Source organism: Podarcis erhardii, assembly GCF_964252035.2.
Source record: "Podarcis erhardii genome assembly, chromosome: 6".
Taxonomy (NCBI): domain Eukaryota; kingdom Metazoa; phylum Chordata; class Lepidosauria; order Squamata; family Lacertidae; genus Podarcis; species Podarcis erhardii.
The window spans coordinates 33783321-33799899 of record NC_138510.1 but is presented as its reverse complement, the minus strand read 5'-3'; the positions used below and the strand labels follow the sequence as shown (position 1 = coordinate 33799899).

The window sequence follows — 16579 nt, the reverse complement described above, 5'->3', positions numbered from 1 at the left end:
TACATTTCAACTTTTGTCTGTGGTACCTTAAAATCGGCTCAGTCATCAGTGATGTCAACAATTGGTGGAACTGCAATCTTGTTCTACCTCTGCATCTGTACCGACATCCGTTTAAGTGTAGTGACCTTGAGAATCCCTTACTCCCCACTGGTTTTTTGGGGAGACAGCAAGCAATTGTTTGATAAAATATTCCTCTAGCAACCATCACATCCTGAGCTCCAGCCAAATTCTGCTATTGGGTTAGACTCTCCCCATTGGCAAAAGGCTTCCTTTGGAATCAATGCTGTCATTGATGAGTCCTGCCAGATGTCATGAGGTTGTGCTAACAAGCAAAGTGACCAATGAGCAGGAAATAAAGAGCTGGTGCGGAGCTGACACACTTTCTTCAGTGAATAGACCCAATCACTCAGAACAATACACACCAAAATGCACTAAATGGTCTGATAATGGAGACTAATCAATCACCCACATCCTAGTCAATGTGAAGAGGCAGGCTACAGTGATGAGTCTTTTAACCAACATTCATCTGATAGTCTGGTGCTGGTCTGGGCAGTGGTTGGTTTCACAGGAAACAGAGTAAGCTTAGAAATGGTCCACCACCTTCCAGGTGAGTCCATTCCACTTTTGTCAAACGGCTCTTACTCTCAGAAAGTCAGTCAGTATCTTTTTTGTGTGGAACTTGAATCCATTGGTTTGAGTCCTACCCTCTGGAGCAAGAGAAAACAAGTTTGCTCCATCTTCCATGTAATAGCCCTTTAGATTTTTGAAGATGGCTGTCATATCTCCTCTAAGCCTTCTCTTATCCAGGTTTAACATACCCAATTCCCTCAAACATTCTTCATATGGCTTGGTTTCCAGACTCTTGCTCATCTTGGTCACTCTCCTCTGCACAAGTTCTAGCTTGTCAATATCCTTCTTAAACTGTGGTGCCCAGAATTGGGTGTAGTCTGACCAAGGCAGAATAGAGTGGAATTAGGATGTCCCTTGATCAGGACACTATACTTCTGTTGATGCAGCCAGGAAGATCATTGACCTTTTTTTGCTGCTGCATCACACTGTTGACTCATGTTAAGCTTGTGGTCCACTAAGACCCCTAGATCCTTTTCCCATGTACTACTGGCAAGCCAAGTGTCCCCCATTGGTGCAAGTGGTTCTTCCTGCCTCTAAGTGTAGAACCTTACATTCACTCTGTTAGTTTTGGCCCAGTTCTCCAACCTGTTAAGGCCATATTGATTACCAATTCTGTGGCCTTATCTACCCCTCCATGTTTGGTGTCATCTGCAGATATGTTGAGCATCCCTTCATTCCATCATCCAAGTCATTTATAAATATGTTGAACAACGGGTCCAAGACATAACCCTGTTGCACCCCACTTGCCACTTTATATTATATATAATAAAAAGGTGTGGTGTAGTGGTTAGCATGTTTGAGTATGATTGGGAAGACCTGTTTTTGTTAGTCATGTTGCGTGATTACAATCATAGTTACCTGGGAGTAAGCTCCACTGAACTCAGAAGGTGCTTGCTTCTGAGAGCACAGATTCAGTTTGTAAGCCAACCTATTGAGCTTTAACAAAACAACAACAAAACCTCCAGCCAGCTGAAATGAAAGCTTTAGGTTTAATTTGAAATGCAAATTTGCAAAAGAAGTGATGGTGTGAAGTAGGAACTACATCAAACAAAAGACAAAGACGTATCCAGCCTCCTCAAATTTTTCTAATTCTTTCCCTATGCTATGGGTGGAGGAACCCACCCCTGAATCCAACTGCTGTTGGATTCTACCTCTCATCAGCCCCAACTAGCATGGTCAATGGTCACAGATAAGGGGAACTGCACTCCAGCAACATCTGAAGGGCTAGTGATTCTGCACCCCAGCTCCATGCTAATCTGTTAAAACATAGTAGAAAAAATTGACAGCCTCATTATCACTCAATTCACTTGCCTGAGGCAATGAGGGCCTGCCAATTATGCTGGTCCTCCAGCAGAAGATGTCGCCATGGCTGTTCTGAAACAAGTCTGAGAACTGCATTTTCCCCTAGTGCCATTTTTGCTTCGCTAAAGCACTGATTACAGGACAGCATTTGGATTACAGGACAGAAGAAGGTAATGGGATGAAGACAGACACATAGGCACACACAATCAGCCCCTAGGCAACCACAACTAACAAGGGAACCAGAAATTAGCTGCAGGTTAAAAAGAACCAGCTTGTCCTTGAATTGTACCACTTCCAAACACAAGGTGGGAAACTATGGTGCTGAATGCTCTCCATAAATCTCCATGGAAAACTAGTGTCTCAGTTTCTAGTCTTATCTTCTCCTGGCTGTGTTACTTACCTATGTGCATGTAGCTTCTGATGGTGGGGAGCATTTACATATACCGCCCCCGCCCCCCATTTTGAAATGGTACAAGCCCAGGTGGGCAGCACCCCGAGATCCCTTGTGCTACATGATTCCATCGTGTTGATCAAAGGGAGAGGACTCTGGTTCTTGTCAGCATTCTTCCAAACAGAGAGGATCAACATTCAGGCAACACAGGAGATCACTTTATTTAAACTTCAAATGGTGTTATGACAGACTGACAGACCCAGAAGGAACATGCTGCATGGAATGAGCAGCTTAGTAGAGACAGATGAGTTGGTGAAGAGGGCTGTTACTTTACTTTGTTAATGATTTTTAATTTATTTATTTTTTATTATTATTTTGCTTTTAAAGCCTTTTCCTGGCTTCTTTTCTTTTTTTAAAACCACAAGTACAAATGGTCTATGTTGGAAACAGTCCAGATGGCAGTTGTTCCCTGTGATTGTTTCCGCAGCTATGTACAACATCTGGAATTTCTGATTTCAGTTTTGTCTACATCAGGTATAAAACAGATTGCAGGTTTACAAAGAACTGTTTCCGCAAAAGAAAGAGACCAAAACAAAAGGCGAGAGAGAGAAAGAGAAAGAGAAAGAAGGTAGCATAGAAACTGGGACCAAAAAATCTTCCGAGAAATTTAAAAAGTGCTATAAAACCCCCTGGAAGGAACACCATGCATTTAAGAAACACAGAATCTGTCAAGTACACAGCTCTTCTAAAACAGGAATTCTTTCACTTTTTAATTTTTTTAAAAAATGCATTTTTAATTAGAAAAAAGCTAAAATTGTAAGGTTTGGGCCACCAGTCAGCAGTAGCTTATGAGCCAAGGAGACCCTAGACTTTGGTGCTATCCCAGCTTCACCCCGAGCCAAGACCATCGAGACTTGGCAAAAGCAGAAGGGTGACACGTCTTTGGCAGGGACGATGGGGAAGGGATGCTACGTTTGCCGATGGATTGATGAATTAGTGCAATTATCAGTGTTCCAGCAACCTCCTTCTAGCTTTCCATGGGACTGAAACCCCCAGCTACTTAGCACCAACGCCCCTGGGAAGGAGCCACTAGGGACCACCCAGCTTTGCCCTTTGGAGTTTCATGATCATATGGATGAAATTCCCAATTTCCCCATTTTTATTTCGTTTTTTTGCAATATGAGGTTGAAGCTGGAATAGCATTAAAGTCTGGCCTCTTCCCTCTCCCTCTTTATTTGCTGCTGAGCAGCATACAGGACATCCACTCCAACCCTTGGTTTTTGGTATCCATCCCATTTTTCTTTGTGCAATTTACTCTCAGCGCTGCTGAGTCTTTTGCCCAGTAAAAAACTTGCTTCTATCTGGATGCTAGACTGCAATGGGGGGTAGGGGTGGAATGAGGGAAGCTGGGTTTCTCTGCATTTGAAACCACAAGGTCCTGTAGCTGAGAATAAGTGCCACAGCTCAGGTAGCAAGACGTCAGCTTCCATTCTAGGCACAGAGAAAGATCTCCATGCAAAACCTGGAAATCTGCTGACAGTCAGAGTAAACTGCACTAGAGCAGATGGACCAAGGCAACTTCGTATGTTTATGACCAGCTGAAATCCATTAGAGACAACCCCTGGTTTTTGGCAACAGCCACGGGCTCCAGCTCCTGCACGCTTGCTTTTAATCTTTTCAGGTTTACCAAGGAATTGTTCTTGCCTTCAGTCATTTACAGTGCTAGCTTCAGGGTTCTTCCAGATGGGTGATTATTGTGGGATGGGTGCTCCTCATGCATGGGTATTTTCTGCAGCATCCATGACTCACTAGCCTCTATATTTCTGTCCTTATTTCACACACACCCTTTAATCCAGATTTACCCTTCCCTGTGGAAATCTAGTAAATTATAATAACCTGTTGTGAGCAACCCATTTGGAATGTATGTATGACTTGGTCACAATGCCAAATCCCCAGCTGGAAGCACTCTCAGTTATAATTTCTAATCAGAATAAAATCATTCCTCAGCTTGTTTTCATTTTGTGGGGCAAGTAGTGTTTAGAGGGCACATGTTTTTTTGTATGTTGGTTGGCCAGCTCACTCAACTAAGGAACGAATCTAAGGCCTATGCCACCATGTTAATACACTTACCAGAGATAAGTTGATAGGCTGATGCTGATTCTTTCTCCCTATAACCACCGCCACTACCTCCTCCCTGGTTCCATTCTCCTCTCCATTTTGGATATCCACTTAAATGTTTGAGTTCTGTTTGTGCCATATTGTGTTTTCTACTACAAACATACTTGCACTGCAATGACATTTACTCAGAAGTAAATTCCACTAACTGAAAGTGATGTATGTGCACCAGTTGCAGCCTTAGCCATAAGCCAATGATCACAATGATCACACAATAAACTTGCAGAGAGGAGTCTTATAAGGCCCCCTCCTTTATGGGCTTCTTGTTGCTCAAACACTTTTGAGTTTGGAAGGTGCAGTAAAGGGAATAGTGGATAACAGGTTACAATTGGCAAGCCAGAGGCAAGGTGGACAGGGAAGGGAAAATGGCTGTAGGATCTCTATAACCCTATCTGAGCAGGTAAAAGCCTGGAGGGTACTCCTGAAGCCAGAACTGCTTCTTGAGAAGCAGATCAGAGTTATCCCCCCCCCCCCCCATCTTTGGCTCAGAATAAACATTTTCATTTTCTGGACATGTCACACCTTGCCCCGCTGATCCATGCTTCTGCAACTTGGTTTATTACAGCAATGCCGCTCTATGTTGGGTTGCCCTTGAAGATGACACAGAAGCTTCAATTGGTGCGGATTCCTGCGGCAGATCTCCTAATGGGTGTTGGGAGGCTGCACTGCTTGCCAATTTGCTTCCAGACCCAATTCAAGCTGCTGGTTTTAAAAGTTAAATGTGAATGCAGTCTCTCGCTCTGTTTAAGCTGGGCGGGTGCTGATTTCTATGCAGCAGACATTACTGTCTGTGCTACCTCTGCATGAGATTTGGACGATGAGTCACAAGCCAGGCCTTCACAGCAGTTTCCCCTGCTCTTGTTCTTTGAATTTCATTCCTGAAAGAAAAGGTTTCTGACAGAGTGTAAGACACACCTTTTCTGGCAGGATTTTGGTTGACAATATTGTTTACAATGTTTTTGTAACTATTTCCAGAAGGGTAGCCTTGTTTGTCTGTTTTTTTGGGGGGCAGGGGAGAGAAGCTTGTGGGACCTTAAAGATGAACAATATTTTTGGGGCAGCCTGTTAATATTCTAAAACTGCATCTTTTCAAAAAAGCAGGCACTTTAATAAATTTTTAAAATCTGCTCTCCGGGACTTGCAACCAATGGGCGTGTCTGCATTTGTAATAGCAATGATGGAAATAAGGTCCTATTTACTCCAGTGAAAGCCCACTCTTCTGCCTTCCACATTACAGAGCAGCGTTCCTCATGGTGGAAGTCATGAGATGCTCAAAGCTTGGAGATACTTTGTGAGCTGTGTGAATGGAATATGTGTTGCAGAGTCATGTGCATTTTGCCTAGAACCATCAAAAAGACATTTCAGCATGAAGAGAAACAAAAATTTCTGGCTACAAAAATGCTCCCAACACAACTGGCTTAAAACCTCTTTTTGGATAGAAATGATCTGGTTCAAAAAATTTATGTTTTTGACTTCATTTTGGAATGACAAACTGGTCTTAGGAATCGTGACCAGGTCACAATTTGCCTAATTTGGAAGATTTGTCCAGGATACAGCCTCACGGTGGAAGTGCTCATAAGATTAGCCTGAATCCTAAACATACTTTCTGGGAATCAAGCTTTCCCCCCATGCCCAAATGCAGCGGCAGTTACTTCTGAGCAAATATGCATCAAGTTGCACTGTAATACATCTGAGACCTCTGGGAAGAAAAAAATATAATAATGGGTTGAACTCAATGCATAAAAGTGTAGGTTTAATTAATGAGGTGGCTCATAGGCAGGGTAGGAGACAGATAAGATGTGAATTTAAGATGGCTGTCTTGCCCTACTAGGAGCAATGACTGGTCATGTTTTAGCCATCTGAAGCATGTACAAAGTTATTTTTTTCATATTAAACAAAAGTTCAAACTCAACAGGATTATTTCAAATCGTCATATACTTAAAATGTGCAAAGTTGTGGGTTCCTATCCTCTACCTAACAACATCCTGCAATGTACTTAGTGTTATTAAGAATTCAATGTGATAAACTAAACCACTCAGTCTCTGAAGGTTTCACAGAGCATAAGCCAAAACATACAAAAGCAGAAAGCAAGAACTAAATGGGGATGGGATAATTATTTAGTGTCCATCCCCAATTCATTGTGAATTAACCTGATTCCAGCAGGACCTCCCACTCAATATCCTAGCCTGCTTATAGGGATCAAGACCTGACACTTCACCCTGCTCAACTATAACCGATTGGCAGTGCTCTTCTGCTCTGCAAACACTGTTACGATAGCACCAGTACAAAGAGAGAGAGTGGCTAAGAAGAAAACACTGAGCTGTCTAATCTTATTGTGACAGCCTTACTAGATTGGACTCTGCAACTTTGTGAAAAGTATTGAGCAAATGCAGAGCGAGCAGCAAGAGAGATGAGGGAGGCCAACTCCTATTATTAGAAGGCATTTTGTTCCCACCCTGTCCCACTGGCCCATAGCAACTGCTGGGAGGTGTACATCATACAATCAGAAATGAGTCAGCACAGCACAGTTACTCACACGTAGTACAAAAAAGAAAAACCTCCAGCATGACGCTTCACAGACACAGGGCCCAGCCCCCATGGCTGGTCCCCCAGATTCATTCAGGCCATTCAGTTACAGGTTATTTACAGTATATTCTTATCCTACAAGAGCAAAACAACCAAAGAAAAAAGGCAAATGAGGAACTTTTGTGCCAAAGCCGACACGAGGCCTGGCATCTTGTACATCACTGTGCAAAATAGCCCCAATACAACAGGGTGTTTGAGGGGTTGGGTGCTCAGCGAGAAAATTGCAGTTTCAAGAAAACCCAACAAGGAGGAAGAGGAACAGCATGGGAAGGGAGGAGGGAGGGAGAGAGCACCAAAACATGAAGACAAGGCTGATCCTGACTGGACAGAGGGCAGAGAAACCGACCAGGCTGTGCACGTCATCCTACCTCTGGCTGGCTTAATGCAAATTCTGTTAGCTCTTTATGGCACACTTACTTCAGCGTAAGCCACATTTAACTCAGTGGGACTTGCATCTGAGTAAGCATGCACAAGATCAGGCAGCAAAGGTACCTCTGAATTGCTGAGATTTGGGGGCCAGATTGCTAGTGGCTCGGTCTTAAATGATTTATGAATTTACATTGGCAGGTCTCTTTGTAACTTTGGTTAGACCAGAGTGATGTGTAAACTCAATGAGGGCAGGAGTATAAAAGATGGGACATGAAGGAATAGACACTTCAGTGCATGGAAGAATTGGAAACCACTCTTTGCTAGTTACTGTGGTCCTTGACAAGTGCAGCTGGGTTCTACTTGGAAACTCTTGTTAACAGCTACAATTGCAATGCATGCCAGGTTATGATGGTTCTTCATGTTTTCTAGAGAAAGTGGCAGCATCTAGGCAGACACCCACAGGCCAAGGTCCTGATCCTTACCACAACTGGTAAGCAATAAATTACCACTATTTAGGGGGAAAGGTAAACTCTACAATTAAGTACTAAAATGAAAGAGGTTCATGAATTGAGAATTATTTCAGCTGTAGCTCTTACAGAATTTCTGTGAATTTAGTATTGCATATGAATAGTACTGCAATACAAGAAATCCCCCATTTATCCTTCTGGGGGCTCCTTTCCCTGCTCCCCTTTTCTGTTCATTAGGTGAACGTCTTTGAAGTTAAGTTTTCTAGTATGACTATAGACATTAATAATGCAAAGGAAATAGCTCTGACTAAAGTGCCTGGAAAAAACTGGGATTATACATAATGCAGAGTTCAGTATTAGCAACTTGCTAAAGGGACTCCAGAGAGAGATTGAGATCAAGTCTCCTCTGTCATTGTTGGCAGAACACAAGTCCTAGGCAAGAAGGACATTTGTAATGGGAACTTCAGCAAGGAGAGGTTTGCAAAGACCTGGTATGGATGAGTCAAATAAAGGTGGCTTGGAAAGTGACACACCAAGGACTTTTTAAACACTGAAAAGAAGTTTGAGAAAGAGGCTAAAGAATGTTGCATTGTCTGCTATATGGCTAAACTAATCAAGCTGAGGCTATTGTTCTTTCTCTAGGCTGCTCTGTGCCTTTTCTACATAAAATTTAAACCTGAATTAAAACTAATTTATATAATCTGAGGACATACATAGCACCTATGCAATTGACGGTGACAGCTTGTTTATACAGGACTATTCCCATGCAATTGAAATTTTCAGTAGAATTGCTTGCCTTAAACCAGCCAGCATTCACCTTCTCCCATTGTCCAAGCCCATCACACCACCTGCTGGGTTCCAGAGCAAACGGACAGCTCCAAGGTTTCAATTACATTAAACAGGATATGTATGTACATATGTATATAGTTATACAAAGAGAAACAAGCACCTTAGATCTGCACAGGCCAATTGGCTGGAATCTCTTGCAGTACAGTTAACATGGATCTATCCTTGAGAAAATTTATACATACATATTTGAATGGTCGAGTTGCCCTGCAAGCTGGCCATTAAAAGGAAGGTGGGGGGCGAGGGTGGGAGTTGTACCAAGCCGTGATCCCTGGATACAATTCCCATAACTTACAGCTGCCATGCGGATGACAATGGTATCTTTCTCAAGCTTTACATAATGTGATAGCACACTCCTGATATTGATAAAGGCTGAATGGCTGGGTTGTGCTTGGTGCCATCTGCAAAAAAGTTGGGTAGGAAGGTTCTTTTGGAATGCCTGCTAGGGATCACAATGGGACCCAGAGCCTTGTGCCCATGGTAATTTTTTTTCAGCTGAATGCCCAGAGCAAATGTGGTGAGGACCCAAACCTGGATGCATCTGAAATCCTTGAGTATCCTGGATTGGGAATTCCCAATGTCTTTTTGCCAAGTGCTGAAGATGGCCAGGTAGATTTAAATCCATGACCTCTGTTGTAGTGGAATGTCTATTTATAACCCTGTGCAATAGGATGGGAGAATGTCCAAACCACATCAAGAGAGAAATGGGAGGTGTGAAACAGGGAGCCTGTAAGGAAGGGACCTGCAAGATGCTAAAGGTAGGGATGAACATCCAAGTGTCAGGTGGAGCCTTTCCATATCCACTTCCCAACTGCAGAGAGGAAATGAAGTGGGGCTCCTTCAATACTTAGGCTGCAGCTCTGCAGATGCAGTGAACTGGGTGCTCACCACTGTGAGGTGTGAGCAAGGGGGAGATGCTATTCCCTTTAAGATGAGCTGGGGTGGGCCAGAGGGTGGAGGAGGGTGCTTGCCCCATCAAAGGCAATGGGAGCAGGAAGCTGGGATTGAATGCCACTTACTGCTCAGCTACCTCCTCATGTTAGGCAGAAGCTGTTGGATTGAGAGTAGCCAAGCTATCACTCTTACTGCTTCTCTCCCATTGCCTCTCATCCCTCACGTGAGGGAGGGAGGGAGAGGAAAAGAAGCAATTTTCTTCCAAATCGGTTTTGGGGGTTAGAAGAGAATTCTGGTCTAAAACCCAAGATCCTGGAGACTCCTCCTTTGATGGCAAAGCCAGTAACCTTTCTGTTTAGTAATGTAAACTTGGTCGGTTCTGGCCTGATTTGGAAACGAAATAGTCCTTTTCCTGGCTTCTTTCCTATCTCACAAAGAGAAATGTAGATTCTAACAGAGGTGACTGCCTTGGCCCTGGACCCTGCTAATACGTAAACATGGCTGTGATCTTCTGAAGTCATTTGGCTAGCTAGACCCATTTGACTCTGAAGTGAGAGGAACACTTAGCCCAGTCTTATACCCAACAAACAAAAGTCTCCCTTGGTTGAGGACTAACCATCTGTAGTGGTATGTAAGTAGGCAGGGACAAAAGGGTGATTTTCTTCATGTCATCTACATGTCTTGGGATGAAAGATACCTGCCATACTATTTACCGAGCTGATCACCTAAAGGCATTCCAAACAGCAAGCACTGTGACTGATGGGACCAGAAACAAGCTCAGCAAAGAAGTGGTTAAGTGTGACCTCCACCTTCTCTCCCTGGGCTTCTTGTGCTGAAAGCAGGAGATATTAAATGTGGTCTGGGTTTAGAAGGCCACAACAGGCTTGGTGTGTGCCAAGATCCGCCAGTTCATGGCTAGGGGCTCCCCTTCCTTGAAATTGTGACAATTAAGGCAGTTTCAGCACCATGGGCAACTCCAGTCTCATCATTCAAGCTGCATTTTTGCTCAGATCAGCACAGTGTGACAGCAGCACAACTTCAGTTCAAAAGCACAAGAGCCTTTTCCCAACAGAGCACCCTGTTGCCTTGGATGAAAACCCACCCATCTCTGTGATAAGATCATACAGTGCTCTGTACTGCTCATAAGGCTCCCCCACCTTCCCCTGCTTGTGCATAAGGTCACTGAGGAAGAGACAACTGGAGAATAAATGCTTGTCTATACTGAACCACTTCTCCTTGCTACTTTTTCCATCCCCTATTCAGATTGCGGAGGGGAGAGATTTTAGCAGCAAATGGGCAAGCTCCTAGAAGACTCCCTTGGCCACACCAGTAAAATACATTCTGCTTGAAAGAAAAGACAGAGAGACCTCAAAAAGGTCAGGAGACTAGATCAAAGTCTGTTTGCAATAATGGCAGAGACAATTAACACTAACCCCAGAAAAACCCGTTAAATTTGTTGTGCAGTCATGCAACATTTGAGAACACCACCACTTACTCCCTGTTGTTTTGTTTGCCATGAAAACCCAGCTGAAACAACACAATATGAGGCAGCTGCTAGAAGAAGGGGTGTGTGTGTGTGTGTGTGTGTGTGTGTGTGTACGCGTGTGTGTAAACTTGGGTTGGGTGAGAAGAACAGTGTCTGCAATGAAGAAACAGAAAGCCAGGAATGTCGCTTTTGTATATTACACAGTCCTACCTTATGCCAAGCAATTTGTCATTTAGTTCTTTTGGCTCAAAGAAAAGTGCTGCAAAATCTTCCATTGAATTCTGCACTTAATTTCTTCACTACTTGTAATTAATTACTACGGTGCTGGCCAATCTTTTTGGCAATTGTGCAACAAACTCAAATGCAAAGTTTGAGAGAGGAAGCACCATTCTAGTCCATTCTCTGTCTCTGTCTGTCTCTCTCCAGTCTTCCTGCAGTCACAAGTTCCTTATGTTTGCTTTTGGCTCTCAGCTGCTGAGCCAAGGAGCAGGCAGTACTGGTGAGGCAGGACAACCTGCAAGCCTGATTCAGCCACAGCTAGGACCAAAGGCATTTTGTCTTGTTTGCCAAGCATGTCAGAGCATACCTGCTGCTTGTGCCACTTGTACCTTCACTGCAGGCTGACTATACATTAATGACATCCTAGATGCGGATGCATCCTAGTGTGGCTTCTTATGTAGCCAAAATGGCACCATTCAAGCAAGAGATGGAGGGATCCACCCATACGATGGAGGGAAACCCAATGTTTGAAGTACAAAAAATATTTTAAGAAATGAAAAATGTCCACTGAGGAATGAGGATGCTCAGTGGGCACCAAATGCTGACTGTAGTGGGAGAGAAGAATTGAAAACTGAGGGAGAGGGAATGAGCACTCCACACTGCAACATTTTGTTGCAGGATTCCATAATAGTTACACAAATAAGCTTTGACTTCAGGAGGCTCATTCTGGCAAAAATTGGGCAAGGGGACTAAAATTATATACATTCTGTACAATGACTCAGCAAGTGCAGGACGTGGCACATAATCTAGAGTCCTAAGAATCTTCATTCCCACTTTTAGAAAGCACAATTTCTAGACCTCAAGATTGCAGTGGAAATACTGAAAATATGGGAAGTCTCACTCAAACGTCTCCAAGTGACAGCAGCTCCATTAGGCTGCAGAGCAGAGGGTGAGAAGCAAAACAAGACTATCCCATCACCTCTCCTGGGAGACCAGCTGCCTCCGGCCATCCTTTAGCCATCACTCAGTCAGGCTGCTGGAACTCTTTCCCATCCTAGCTGGTAGCTATAAAAGAACTGTAACTTTAAGAACTGGTGCTTGAGTTTGCCTACTTTCCTCTTCTACCCCACCCCCTGTTCCTTGTGTGTTACATCTCTTCCAGTTGCAAGCCTGGGGGCAGGGACTGTCTAAGTACTGATTTTTGTAAGTTGCCCTGGAAGCCCCCTTTAAGCTAAGGAGCAGGATAAAAATGCTATTAAATAAATGCTAAGAATTACATGGGACTAAGTAGGACCTTGAGTGATTTCAGATGCGATCCTTGAGGTATTTGGCACAGTGTATCTATCCATGAATCCTGTTATTAATCATTTAGCACAAAATAAACCCTAGTGGCTTTTGCATCATAACAAGAGTGAGGAGCTGATGGTTAGCTCAGCATTATTAGTAAAACTAAACACCAAATAGGAAGTGAATACTGCATAGAGTAAAGCCTATTAGTTTATATCAGGAGAGCTGAAATCCTGCTCCCTGCATTGTGCTGTATATATTCTGCTGCTATGAAATGAACTCCTACAATACTTGAGTTGAAAAAGCCAGGACCTGTGTTATGGAGAAACTAACAATTATTTGGCTTCTGGCTAAGTGATGTAATATAAACCTTCTCTAAAAAAATGCCATGGAAACTAGATTCAGACTTTCCCCCTTATTTTATCCAGGCCACAGGCTTCTAAGATTGGTGTCTGAATTGGTAACATGGTAACTGCTGCTTATGTTGGCTTTGCACTGCTAACTTTGCTTTTAAACTGGCCCTTCAGGAAAACTAGTTGTTGATCAGGGCCAAGGAGGTTGAGGAGCTCATGAAACATGTCGTGAACTTTGTTCTCAGAGACGGCTTTGTGACTCCCCTCCCCCAATAGAAAATGCACGTAAACTCACCTAAGGGAAGTCACATTCTAGAACCAAAAGGCAAAAGGGCGTGGCAGTTGTATACGTCTAATCCAACTATCTTCACCTGTATAGGAAAGTAGATCTAACCTAAATCAGAGCACTACCTTGTACCGGTTAAGGCAGCTGACAGCACCAGGGTGGAAGTAGATCTTTGCTTGATTTGGGTCACTTCGTGGATGGCTCCTTGTTTGGAAATCAAGCAAGTGACACCCCAAGACTGAACATTTAACAGTGCTACAATTTCACTCCGTTGAAGGTTATCTACCCCCCCCCTTTCTCTCTGCAAGGTGAGCAGAGGAAAGGGGAGTCACAAGCAGGTCAGTATTTGGGCAAAGTTGGGAGACATCTTTATCTCTGGAGGCATTTGATGGTTTTGCTGCGCAAGTGAGGACCACAGCAGAGCATCCTCTGCCCCACTGCTCTTTCTTTGGTCCCAGTCTGGTAGGCCTCTTGTGCTTTCAGGAATGGAATGATAAAAGAAGGGGACAGGAAGGGAAGCCACCCAGCAGGTTGTGCATCTTTGAGAAGGTTGTGCTGCTGATTCAACCCTGTGTGCATCTGATGCAAGCTGCAAGGACCCACAAGGCGAGTTTGGTTACTGGAGGTCATCCAGTCAGCACCAATTTCAGTTTGGAGGGACCACCGTGATGGAATTTACAGAGTGGTAGAACAGAGAAAAGGTGAAATGAACAAAAACAAAAACAAAAAAACCCCTCTAAGAAACCAAATGGCTCCTCCCTGTGAAACTAGTACCAGGTGATTAAAAACCGAAACAGAATTCCTAGAACCAAAAAAAAACCAAACGGAATGGCCCAGCTTAACCAAAATAAAATAAAAGGGGGGAAAACAATGCAGAGTTTATTGGAAGTCTGAATGTAAAAGGACGATCATGCAGATTAAATAAGGAGGGTACAAAGACAGAGTTAACAGTCCTAGGCCTTTGCCTATGTTTGTTGTGGTAGGGAAGCATCCAGAGGGGAAACAGTTACGGCAACAGCTGGATTGCTGCAGCGGCGACTCTTCTACTCAGATACTTCCAGGTTCCTTTCTGGGTTTTTGCTTTTCTTTACTTTTTTTTAATAAAAAGATCCTCATGTTAGGGAACCACAAACTTGTCTGTTGCCCTGCCTGCTGGCATTGCCCTGCAAACAATGCAGTGACCAGTTCCACAAGGTCTCGAGTCTTTACCCTATACAGGAACTCCGATGCTGGGAACCCTGGATCCGAGGGATTTAGTAATGTCCCACCACCGCCACCTACCCAGCCATACTGCAAAGCCCAGGAGTTTATGATAGAGGCAAAAAGCCTAAGAATAAAAATCATCATTCTCCTACCACCAAACTCATTGGGGGGTGGGGGAGCAGTATCTTGCAGCGGAGGGTCAAGCGGCCTCCTCCATCGTCCATCTGTGGTGTTCTGTTCCAAACCACAGGTTCCAGATACAAAAGAAAACAAAGAAGACCGAGGAGCGAAGGCAGCTGAGACCAGCTCACTCCAGTCTCCGTCCCATCCTGATCCAGTCACCTTTAGAGTGTCGACTGCACATTGGGGTCCAGGGTTTCTCGGTCGGGAGACTCAATATAGTTGGCTGCTTCCTGGAGCTTCAGCAACATCGCCATCTGCATGGGAGAAAAAAGCAAGAAGCTAAAGTATCCCCAAGGCTTTTTAAAAGGAACATAGAAAGCTGTTGTGTATATTTTTAGGTCCCACTGTATTTTTATGATTGCCCGTTGTTTTAAACTGTTTTTAATATTGTGCTTTAATGTTGTAATTTTCCCTGGGACCTTAGGGTGAATGGCAGGTAATGGCACCATAATAAAATATGGTGGTGGTAATGATGATGATGATGATAATAATGATGAATTCAGATCCATTTAGCTCAGTACTATCTACAGAGAGGGGTCCTTCCCAGCCCTACCTGAAGACACCAGGGATTGAGCTTGGGACCTTCTGCTCTACTGCTGAGTAATGACCTTTCCCCCTTTTATAAACATAGCTCTGCAAAAGCAGTGCAGTCTGCAATGCCTGAGAACAAGCTACCCCATATCCTGGTTGAGCACTCCAGAGGAATATGGAAAGGATAATTGGGGATCAGGATTCCAAGGTAGTAAACCCAGATAAAGCCTTATCATCTGTGTTCCAGTTAAGATGAGATGTTCTGCCCAAGGCAGAAGACAATGGTTCAGATGTCCTGCTATATACAGGAGGTCAGACACAACTTGCTATGGTTATTTAAAGCTGCACTGCTTACAGAGAAAAAAGTGTTGTTTACAGTTTCACGCTGTTGCCCTATACTTACTCAACCTAGGAGTCAGTCTGATGGGCCAGTATCCAACTGATGAGTTCCATCATTTCAAATGGAACCCACCGTTCCATCCTGGATGCTCCCCAAATCTGCTCCAGAGGATTGAGGAAACTCCTAAAACACATTTAGGAGGCACACAGGCAAATCTTTCATTGCGTTGATGGAACACATTAGTTGGATACTGCCCATGGAATCTAATGGGCCTTACTTCTGAGTAGATTGTGAGTAGATAACCATGTTCAGGGAGGAGAATAATTCAACTTCATAACGTGAGAGGGCTTTGATGGTTATCCCCAGAGGGTGGGGACTATGCTTAAAAGAAAGAACACATCTAATGAATTAAAGCCAATTAGGGGTGGGTGGGATGAGTCATAGCTGCAACCTCTACAAATCAGTTGCATTCTCTCATTTTATTTACTTTGCAAATTTGTATGCTGTCCTTCAATAAGCATTGCCAGGATAGTTAACAAGCTAAGAACAACAAAGCGATTAAAACAAATCAATAAGAAAAGAATAGCATAAAATAACAGCAATAAAGGCAGATACTGGAGGCTCATCAGATGTTAAATGCTTGAGGACATAAAAGGATATTTGCCTGGCACCAAAAAACACATTAACATAGGTGCCCATAAAACTGCATATGCCTTCCAAGACAGAACTTGGCCTTCAGAAGGCAGACCAGCCTGAGACGAGAGCACACACTAGCTAACACAGTCCAAACCCAAACTAAGCCTCTCCCCTATTATCAGTCTATTGGAGTAACTAGGCATGGGAAGGGGGTAGTTTTCTTCATGAGTGTAAGTCAACCCATCGATTAACTAATCGCAAGTATAAGGTCAGCCAAGCCAGTTGCTATGTTAACAGCCCAATGACCCAACTATATCTGTGATTAATGCATGTCAACTTAGTAGTGTTTGTTACAGATAGGTAGCCGTGTTGGTCTGCCATAGTCAAAACAAAAT

General features: G+C 43.6%; 1 protein-coding gene across 11 annotated transcripts in view; it reads right to left on the bottom strand.

The window, feature by feature from the left end:
* Positions 1 to 2519: 2519 nt before the first annotated feature.
* NAV1 (neuron navigator 1) overlaps positions 2520 to 16579 on the bottom strand; it is a 278297-nt gene continuing 264237 nt past the window's right edge. For all 11 annotated transcript variants that reach the window (XM_081866971.1, XM_081866977.1, XM_081866978.1 and 8 more), the window contains one exon: positions 2520 to 14931. In XM_081866971.1, the coding sequence (XP_081723097.1) occupies positions 14839 to 14931 (93 nt within the window). In that variant the 3' untranslated portion in view covers positions 2520 to 14838. The remainder of the gene's footprint in view (positions 14932 to 16579) is intronic.